Raw genomic sequence first — 11,017 nt, forward strand, 5'->3', positions numbered from 1 at the left:
CTGGCCTAATAGTTTTTGAGAAGAAGGTTTTTTAAAGATTTTCTCTATATATTCCTATGTGAAAATTGATCCCCCAATAGTGGCCCCACCCTACCCCGGGGACTATGATTTGAACAAACTTGAATCTACACTACCTGAGGATGCTTCCATTTTAATTTGAGCTTTTCTGCCCAGCGGTTCTTGAGAAGAAGATGAAAATGTGAAAAGTTTACAACAACGACGACAACGACAACGATGACAGACAATGGACAAATTGTGATCAGAAAAGCTCACTTGAGCCTTTGGCTCAGGTGAGCTAAAAACAAGACAAAACAGTAAGTAGAGAAAATAAATAAATAGAAAAACAAGAGGTCAATAGGCCTTAGCAATCACCTGAGTATCATAGCCCATATACAAACAGAAGTCTCGTATATACATTTTATTAAGTTTCATTCTGGCGTAGAGAAATTAAAATATTGTAATGACGATCACCTCTCTGCCTGAAACCTTTCAAAAAGGACTATGACACCTATAATTTTACCGAAAAACTTAAAGATCATAATAGAAAGGAGGACCTTACATTGAAAAGGTGCAAGACTGATAGAAATAGTTTTCCCATAGTTGTTAATTTTCAAGATAGGTTTTATGTGTATATGTTTTCATAGATAAACTAAAACAATATATAATCTGTGTAGCTATATGTAATTTGACTGTGTAGGTACATCTTATTCGGTACAAATAAATACTAGTTGTACACCATGTACATGTAATGTGACATACCTAGATCTACATAGGGAGGGTTGTGGAATCCAAATGAGAGTGCCACCTTCTGTAAATCTAGAGTATTGACGTCGTAGATATTCTTAAGGCTGTGTGAGGCGAACGCCCGGATGTACGATTTGTACGCTTCCTGTGCCGACTTGTGGAGGAAGTAGTTCTTTTCTATCAGCTTCTCCAGCTACAAGGTAAAGATATAAAGACAAGGTAAAGTTATAAAGATATTGGAAAGATCTAAAGATAAAGTAAAGATCTAAAGATTGAAGTGAAGAATCATATTGTGCTCCTTCGTTCATTGATTGTCTCAACAAATAAACTAAATAAGGAACACTTTTTAATGCTACAATTTCAAGTAAATTGATCTTGAAACCAGTTTTCCCCAATGTGGCCCCATAATAACTTGGGGACCATGATTTCAATAAACTTGATTCTTCACTATCTGAGGATGGTTCCACACAACTTTGAGCTTTTCTGGCCTAATAGTTTTTGAGAAGAGGATCTTTAAAGATTTTTTCTATAAATTCTGACCTAAAAATTCATATTCCCCTATTGTGGATCCACCCTACCCCTGGGGACCATGATTTGAACAAACTCAAATCTACACTACCTGTGGCTGCTTCCACACGAGTTCAAGCTTTTCAGGCCTAATAGTTTTTAAGAAGATTCTTAAAGATTTCCTCTATATATTCCTATGTAAAACTTGATCCCCCTATTGTGGTCCCATCCTACCCCCGGGGACCATGATTTGAATCTGCACTACCTAAGGATGCTTCCACACAAATTTGAGCTTTTCTGGCCTAATAGTTTTTGAGAAGAAGACTTTTAAAGATTTTCTCTATATATAAAAATTTATCCCCCATTGTGGCCCCGCCGTACCCCAGGGACCATGATTTGAACAAACTTGAATCTACATTATCTGAGGATGGTTACACGGGAATTTGAGCTTTCTTGGCCAAATAGTTTTTAAAAGAAATTTTTTAAAAGATTTTCTCTATATATTCGTATATAAAAATTTATAATTTAATATTTTTAAATCATCTCCCCTTTAAAGAAGATGAGGCCCTTCATTTAAAAAACTTAAATCTCCTTCACCCAGTGATGCTTTGCTTCAAATTTGGTTGAAATCAGCCCGATGGTTCTGGAGAAGATGAAAATGTGAAAAGTTTACGTGGACGCTAACGCCAATGACAGACAACTGACAAATCTTGATCAGAAAAGCTCAATTCAGCCTTTGGCTAAGGTGAGCTAAAAAGCCCACATCTACCGATAGATAATCAATTTTCCCTCTTTAACCCTGAAAGGAAGCTAATTATCCTTACATACTTATACAATAACAATCAAGATCAACTAGAGGTACTGTGAGTAAGCTTACAATTGATACCCCCCGCTAAGAAAAAAGTCATAACGCGTGTATTTTTGCTATAATTATAGAAAATATTGGATGAATCTATTTCACTGTCCATTTTCTATAAATAACAACTGCTCCATTTTTTAAAACTGTTAATGCTAATAGGAGTAAACAAACCAATTTCTATCCTTTAATTCCATTTTATTTTAAGTTAACTGTTAATGCATGAGGACATTTGCATCCTTCCGTTAACAACCAATCTCGTATCTTGAATTATTGGTATACTGAGCCCAATTTATTCCGAAATCTATTTTGCACACACTTTTTTCCCCCAACAAAATTTCATCGGGTCAGGCCAATTTCAGAGAGACGGGGATGAGAATCTAAAAATAATTTTATGTGGCCTGAGAAGAGCAAGCTTTGTGTCAAATTTTAGCTTCTAATATTTCAATTAATACAAGACATGACACAGAAAGGAATTTAGCATTTTTGGAATCTTGAACTTCCTCAACTGACCTTGGGTTAAGGTCATGACACACCCTTTGGTCATAAGCAATATTTGTGTGAAATAAGAATATTCAATGCTTCTCAATAAGGAAGATATGGACCGGACACGAGTTTGCACTTTTTCTGTCAGTGACCTTAACCTTGCCTGAATGACCTTGCGTCAAGGTCATGACACACTCTTAGGTCATAAGCAACATTTGTATGAAGTAAGAACTTCCAATGTTTCTCCATAAGAAAGATTGGACCAGACATGAATTTTGCATTTTTCGGTCAGTGACCTTGACCGAATGACCTTGGGTCAAGGTCATGACACACCCTTAGGTCATAAGCAATCTTTGTGTGAAGTAAGAACTTCCAATGTTTCTCCATATTAAGAAAGATATGGACCTGACACGATTGCACAGACAGACGGATGGACAGATGGACGGACAGACAAGGTGATTCCTATATACCCCCCCCCCCAAACTTTGTTTGCGGGGGGTTTAATAAATAACTAGAAATCTAAGGTAATTATTAATAAATTACACACATACCTGAGCCTGAATATTTGAGATTTTACTCCAAGAGAAGTCAAATTCATTCAGTGGCACCTTAGCATGCTTCAGATAACGAAGGAAGCCCAACTCTTCAGGACGAAGAATTAACAGAGCGTGACCGACACCCCCCTCTCCACGGGCTGTTCTACCTACACGGTGAATGTACTCCTACAAATATACCACAACATGATTTCAACAAAGACACATTTTGCATGTAACATTGAAATTCAGGGTCCATTAGTTTGTAAATTCCATTCCTCTTTCATACATGTGACTTTATCAATAATACTGTATTCAGATAAGTATAAAATTTAATGCAATTCATAACAGTTTAAAAGTGGTATTCTTTGTCATTAAAAGTCATTAATACTGCTTAAAAGATATTCTTTTTAATTATTTCTCTAAACTCAAACATCTACGCAATTGAAATGAAACCAAGTTCCTTCAATATAACTTATCACCCAGAGAACTGTACAGAATCAATGCCTTTTTAACGGGTAAAACTGTACATCCTCAAATTTAAAGTTGTAGAATTAATGCTGCTAATGCAGTTCAATGACAAACTATTATTTAAAAGAAGGTGTTGATCTCGGAGAGGTACCTTGGGATCATCTGGGGGGTCGTACTGTACAATCCAATCAACTCGGGGGATGTCCAGACCTCTAGCGGCCACATCAGTACACAACAAGATGGACTCCTTGGAGTTACAGAACTGGAAGAAGGTCTGGGTTCTCTTGGTCTGTTTCTGTTTTCCCTTTAAATCAAATATTAAAAGAAAAACATGAACAAAAACTAGGAATGTCAAGAGTATTCAAGTATTTGACTATTGCTGGGTCACACAGATAATCGACTAAAGTTTTCTTAGTTGGTTTTTTCGTTATGAAGTTGAAAAAACAAAAACATCTGACTTGGTACTAAATGTTCAAGTGTTCAGAAATCTTTTTCACAGACAGTCATTTAAACTAGTGTCTTTGGTATACCCATGTATTTTGTTTAAGCAGCTATTGCATTTACGTGAAAGATCTCATCTGAATTTGTAGATCAAATTATATTTTTGAAAATTAACTGCTGATCATTATTAAGCTTAAAACCAGTCGCCTAATGGATTATTCCTAACTGTAGATACATGTAACTCCCTGTGGTGTATTGGCAGTATTAGAACCTTTCAAAGTACTTACATGAATACACATAACTGGTATATCTATGTAGTTTAGAAGTTCATGGTAGAATTTGACGGCCATACAAGAGCTGAAAAACACCATCACCTTCTTTTTTCGGTTCTTTTTTAAGAAGGTAAAGAGAAGAAGAAATCTCTTGTCTGAGGGACAGACCACATAGCCCTGTCAACAACAAAAATAATTCACATATCATGAAAAAAATATTTACATGCATTTCTTTTTAGGTTTCCTTCACCAATTTTCAAGGTAAATGTACATTTGTATTCTGTTGAATAACAGTTTATTACATCATTCTGTAGACAGGAATATATTGACTTCCTGTAAAAAACTTAACCCTGATCAATTTCCCCATCAGCCTGTTGCTATCTAGATACCCAATATCTACCCTAAAGCCCCATCCAATCATCCCCAATCATAATATTTCTCCAACTCCTAACCTTCACCACCTTTTGATTGCCTTCTTCGTGTCTCCTTTATCACCTGTTCATCCCTTACTATTAGCTTTGTCATCTTCTATTATTACCTGTTCCAGTCCCTCCACTGTGGCGCTGTCCTTGCGGTCATCGACACCAATATACAGCGGTTCCTTCTTCAGGGATATCCGGGACAAGTCCTCCACTTTCCTTGTCTGTGTGGCTGAGAATAACATGGTCTGTCGCCTCTCTGTTAACGATCAAACATGAAGGATTATCTAAAGATTAACGATCAAACATGAAGGATTATCTAAAGATTTACGATCAAACATGAAGGATTATCTAAAGATTAATGATCAAACATGAAGGATTATCTAAAGATTACTGATATATATATAATAAAATGAACTTAAATGTCGAGGTTCTCAACCTGTCGGTTTACCCCAGGTAAGTTCAGTTAAGGGGTGGTGCTTAACTGATAAAGGTGTGAATTTCTGAGGGAATCACCCTCGCTTGTGTCTTAATATAAAGGGTACTAAAAATGCACTCAACAAACCTTTTTTTGATGATCTAAAAAAATTATCGTCTTTATTTATAATTACATGCATGTTAAAAAAAACCAAATTGTTGATCGTTCACATATAGAATAAAAGAAAAAAATAAGACATTAAGCAATATGAGCAAATTCTGTCTTTTGTCTACGTGAGTTTCTGACTTCCAGCATATTTATTGTGATGTTTTATGCAATCATTAATTATCATAAAATCATCGTACCATAATCAAATATATGCACTAAAAAACCTCGGTTTTCTTTAGAAATCTTCTAATCTTTTTCAAGTGATTGTTTAACTTCTTTAATTTGCACAATAATTCTACGAACTGTACATGTATTAGAGCTGTCTGTAATTGCTTCTCTTCTGATATTCACTTGTGAAATATCTCAAAAATGTGATGCTTATAAACTGCTGACAAAATGAAATATTTAAAATAATTATCTTTAAATATTTACATTTTTTATATTTTAATAGACATGGCCTGTTTTCATCATGGTATGCATCAAAATACAAAAGTGAATTGGGCATCCATTGGACAAGTAAACAAATGTCAATCATTTTCTGACACCCAACCTGGGGCCTTAATTCAGTTTAATGACAGGCATACCAAGACCAGGTAAATTTTAAGGCGGTGTCTTAATCAAATCAGTTTTTCGCTCCTTGTCCACATTTACCGGAAAATGTTTTTAAATTGACACACTTCATATTTGACTCTATGCGGTTTACAGAGCTACTATTTAGGAAGGAAATAAAGTTCATTATCACCTGTGACAATATATCAATTATAATCCTATAGATTGAACAGTGACAGCATGGCAAGAGAAAGATTAAAGGAAAGCCTAAATTATTGCAGTCTGTATTTACAAAGAAAGGAAAGAAAACTGACAGCTATAAAAAAAAAAGATGGAGGATAAAAGTAAAAACAGTAAAGCTCAAAACCGGACACTGAGATATCGGACATTCCGGTCCAGTGTAAAACATGACACATCGGACCAGAGGCACTGCACATCGGTCAGGTCCAACGGTCCAATGTCTTTCACATAGACTGTGACTAAAACTGAAGCAAATCACAAGCATTCCAGCTTTTATTCGACTTACTTGGCAAAAGCTTCATGATCTGTTTCATCTCTTCCTCAAACCCGATTTCCAGGATTCGGTCTGCCTCATCAATTATCAGACACTGTAGGTTCTTATACATAAAGTTTGGCGTATTCTATCAAATAAAAAGAAGAGGTTGGCTGTTAAAATCTCAAAACTTATATACCCTATCCAGGAATCAACATAATTTAAATCATAAACCGTAGTTAAAGTTTATTTGTCCAACAAAGTAAGGAACAAAATCTACTAAGTGTTGTACAAAAATTAAGGACAATATACTAACAATGTAATAGTACGTGTCTCAGTACACACATTTATCATGCTGATCTCATTCCATCTCAACAGTGACCGAGTCGGACACCAGAGAACACGGCGAGATCAGTCAGATTTGCGCAGTGTTTGTCATCACAGACAGTCATATACACAATGTACAAGGGTGGTGACAACACATATTGACACACCCATACCCATACACATTGTAACAGGATTATGTGTTCTGCCATAGTCACCATACACCAACAGTTGGATGAATTCAGTTCTAATTAGTCTGATATCTTCCTACAACTCCATAAATACTGTACATACAGAATTAGATACATATTTATTCTATACCTGCAGATGGTCAAGTAATCGTCCAGGGGTCGCTACCAAGATGTTGATGCCCTTGCCGAGTTTCTTGGCCTCTTCCACCCGACTAGTGCCCCCCATGATAAGACCGTAGGTGTGACAGTGGTACTTTAGTAGCTCCTTCAGGACCCCAAACGTCTGCATGGACAGCTCTCGAGTCGGTGAGATGATGATGCACCCTGTTCCTGTATAACACAAGTACGAAGACTCAGATGATGTCATACCACTAGAGGTGTCAAGAGACACAATAGAATACACACACAATAAAAACAAAATCATGAACACCTATCTTTTGAACTTAAAGCAAAATCATAACTATGCTTGAAAAGATATTTAAACTTAATTTTTTGTGAATATTAGCCTTCAGTAATGCAGTTGGTAGTTATTGCGGTGAATTTTTGTATGTAATTTATAACATTTAAGGTAAAAATATCTAGCATTATAAGTGAATGTTATTTGAGGGTATGGTATTACCATTTCTGGGCATGAACTTGAGTTTGTTGAGGAGTTCCACAGCCGGTAGGAGGAAAGCCAGTGTTTTACCGCTACCTGTCTTAGCTGCTCCCATCAAATCCCTAAAACAAATCAACATACTTGTAGTCTACAGCTAAAATGATTCGTGGTCTCTGAGCCAGGTCTTTCAATTACAACCATGTTACCAAGTAAACTGTACATGAAATGAAAGAATTGACAATATTGAAGTTTCCATGTCAAAGTGAACTAGATTTTAGCCATGGACATATCAATTTTAGCATATATTTAAATAAAATTTTAATATTTATTTCAAGATTTGAGATACACAATATGTCAATAATATTCATTAATGCAGCCACATTTGATTCGATGAGATGGCCCCTGACAAAATAAACATTATTTTGTTTGGCCCGTTGAGAGCACAAGTACTCACCTTCCTTCCAACAGGTGTGGGATTGTGTTAGCCTGAATCTCCGTCATGTGAATGAAGCCCATGTCTGCGATTCCTTTCAGAGAGAGGTCAGAGATCACGCCCTGGAGAGACGAGAAGGATGTGTCAGTCAGAATCCCTCCCCCGGACGTCTTCCCAGGTACTGTCACAACATAGAGGAATAATTAATAGATCTCTATAACTGATAACTACAAGAAATGTAAGTCATTGATGCCATCACAGTATGACAATATATCTACACATACATCACGTGAGGGATACATTATTGCAGCTAAAGTACATCACATTTTTCCTTCTCTTAAACATAAAATTAACAGACGTTGTACAGCGTTGATATACAGCGTTGATATACCTAAAAATACATCACCTGTCTCTTTCTTTAAGAATTGTTCATTACCAAATATCTAATAAATTATCTACATGAATGTAGTCTTACATTTTTGTTCCTCTTTTTGTGTTTCTTTAGATTCACTGTCTGTTTTCATTTTTTTCTCTGCAAAAACAGAACAAATATGTAATAAATGCATTTATCATTATTATCAAATATAATAGGAAAGAAATACAAATGCATTTCTAATTATCACAATTTAAATCATTCACATGTACATGTATTTCTGGAAAATATTCAATCTTTCAAATTTTGTAAAACCAGTGACTAAAATCTGTATCTAACTTGTCTAACCGACTTTGTTGTCAAGTGCAATAACTGGTTTACTTGAAGATTAGTCTAATAGGTGGGCTAGCTATAAACACTGACTTACTTGGGGATTTGTCACTCTCAAACTGATCAGGTTTAAGCTTTCTTTTTTTGCTGTCTTTGTCATCAACTTCCTCTTCTTCTTCTTCTAAATTTTCATCATCATCATCATCATCATCATCATCATCATCATCATCATCATCATCATCATCATCATCACTTTCTGCTTCATTTTCATCACTATCATTGACTTGTCTATCATCAACAATTTCTTCGTCAATTTCATCAAATTCATTTTCATCACTACTATCCTCAACATCCTTACCTACAACAAGAAATTTCAAAACACAACTGGTTTGAAAAATATCTCAATGAACAGAAAGATATGTTGTAATTCCACTAACCAATCATATTCAAGGGGATGATTTGATTAATGTTACTGAATAAAACAAAATATATGTAAATGATTTGGCAAAGTAGTGAGACAATGGTCACATGTTCATTTAGGCAGATCAAAACCGCATTTTACAATGCTAATTATTCATGACCTACCAAATGTTTCACTTTAACACTAGTAGAAATTACTATTGGCTGATGAAATTTTTTGGAATAAGTGGTTTTATATAAATATTGCCCACTGATGATTTTGTGAGACTGGAAATATTTATGAGTTTGATATTATTTCTCCAATAGTTAGACATTTTGTATACATGTTCTCAGAATAAAGTAGAAAAACAAGAATCATGTTAACAGGAAAATTGTTCTTTAACTTACTGATATCAGCAATCCTTGAGGGCTTTTCTTTATTGCTACTTGTGCTGGAATCTTTTAAATTCTTCTTCAAACCTGTAACAAAATTTATTTACTTTATACATGAAAATGAATTGGTTGACAGACACAACAGTGTTGGTTTTCATCTTTTGTGCACATACATGTATGTACAGGGCTACAGTACCTTGTTTATTTACATGTATTATCCAATGTTTTTGCAAGTAACTATTTCTATAAGGACTTTCTTTCTACATCACTTCTATGTATTCTAGGAATTGTTTTATGGATTAAGCTTTTTCTCAAAAAGGCTTTTACATGATTGTTTTCCCATTTGGAGAATTGGTCCCAACCTTTTATAGATAAAATGGAAGCAAATGTGTTCAAAAACTAGTGCTGGAACAAACATCGTTTGAATATTTGCGACTGCTATTCAATAATATGTATTTAAATATTTGAAGACATCATCTACAAAGTATTATGCATGTTTGATAGTATATTAAAAAGTGATTGTATGTGTAGGCTGCTTAAACATGTCAGTTCAATGTTAATACTCAACATATAAGTATCCATTGGATTTGGTGCACATGCATTTATTTCTTATGCAAAAATATTTTAAAAAATAACATTCCAATCAACTACAATCAAAAGATTTAAAACTTCTTCAAAATACTGCAGTCCTGACTTCAGAGAATGACTTTGGTCAGAGAATAGACATGATAGAACTGATGAAGAATAATGAATGTAATACATTACCCCTGCTGACATGGTCATGAATTGTGAAATTGTTTGAAAGCATACGGTTCAAAAATTAAATCTTGTGTTTGATCATATTTAACCTTAATTAAACTTGTACGAACATTTTTTTAAACGTTTTTTAATTTTTTCGTACCGATTTTTTCCGAACACATTGCTCTGCTACACAAAGTGGGAGAGTTGTTATAATCATATAGAACAAGCAGAAACAGAAATCAGATTAATAAAAATAAATCCACCTTTCATCTTAGCCTTGGACGGCAATACTTTTGGGATCTTTTTCTGCTTTCCCATTCCCACGTGTGTTGTTGATAATTTTCCTTACCGGAAGTGCTCTTCTTTCAATTGTATATTGTGAAGTCGTACGTATAATGTTCGTATGGTTCGTAAGTTTTCTACTTCATTCGTACAAAAAATTTGATGACTATGACGATTTCTCGGTTTTAACCATTTACCCAAACAAGAATCGCATGCATAATTTAGAGTTTGTACACATTGTACATAAATAATTACTTCCAAAAATTTCAATCGCGAAGAATAACTGCATTGAAGTATATTGTAATTTTGAATAAATGCCCCCAATATACTCAAGTACCTCTCAGGAATTTGCAAGTTTTTCAAAAGTGTATGACTCCATTCATGCGACTTCTACGGCACGCCAAATTCACAAAATGAGCTAAACATGCACAGTTTCACAGTTGATAAATTAGGTTTACCGACTGTTTACTATAATTTACGAACCGCGCAATCTAGAGATCAACAATTCACCGTTTAACAATTCGTAACCTTTAGTTCTCATCCGTAAAACCATATTACATGGTGGTAAACTATAGTTTGCGTATGACAATCTAAAT

General features: G+C 34.8%; 1 protein-coding gene across 2 annotated transcripts in view; it reads right to left on the reverse strand.

The window, feature by feature from the left end:
* LOC105342030 (uncharacterized) overlaps positions 1–10,530 on the reverse strand; it is a 74,087-nt gene extending 63,557 nt beyond the window's left edge. The window contains exons 1-13 of one of the 2 annotated variants that reach the window (XM_034477237.2): positions 10,403–10,530; positions 9,414–9,485; positions 8,704–8,964; positions 8,379–8,435; positions 7,925–8,084; positions 7,492–7,592; positions 7,003–7,202; positions 6,391–6,505; positions 4,849–4,988; positions 4,326–4,487; positions 3,749–3,901; positions 3,145–3,315; positions 760–937 (exon numbers count right to left, since the gene is read on the reverse strand). In XM_034477237.2, coding sequence (XP_034333128.2) covers positions 760–937; positions 3,145–3,315; positions 3,749–3,901; positions 4,326–4,487; positions 4,849–4,988; positions 6,391–6,505; positions 7,003–7,202; positions 7,492–7,592; positions 7,925–8,084; positions 8,379–8,435; positions 8,704–8,964; positions 9,414–9,485; positions 10,403–10,457 — 1,825 coding nt within the window. In that variant the 5' untranslated portion in view covers positions 10,458–10,530. The remainder of the gene's footprint in view (positions 1–759; positions 938–3,144; positions 3,316–3,748; positions 3,902–4,325; positions 4,488–4,848; positions 4,989–6,390; positions 6,506–7,002; positions 7,203–7,491; positions 7,593–7,924; positions 8,085–8,378; positions 8,436–8,703; positions 8,965–9,413; positions 9,486–10,402) is intronic. The other variant, XM_066070921.1, reaches the window with a different exon arrangement.
* Positions 10,531–11,017: the final 487 nt, after the last annotated feature.

The sequence above is a fragment of the Magallana gigas genome, chromosome 9, assembly GCF_963853765.1.
Source record: "Magallana gigas chromosome 9, xbMagGiga1.1, whole genome shotgun sequence".
Classification (NCBI taxonomy): Eukaryota; Metazoa; Mollusca; class Bivalvia; order Ostreida; family Ostreidae; genus Magallana; species Magallana gigas.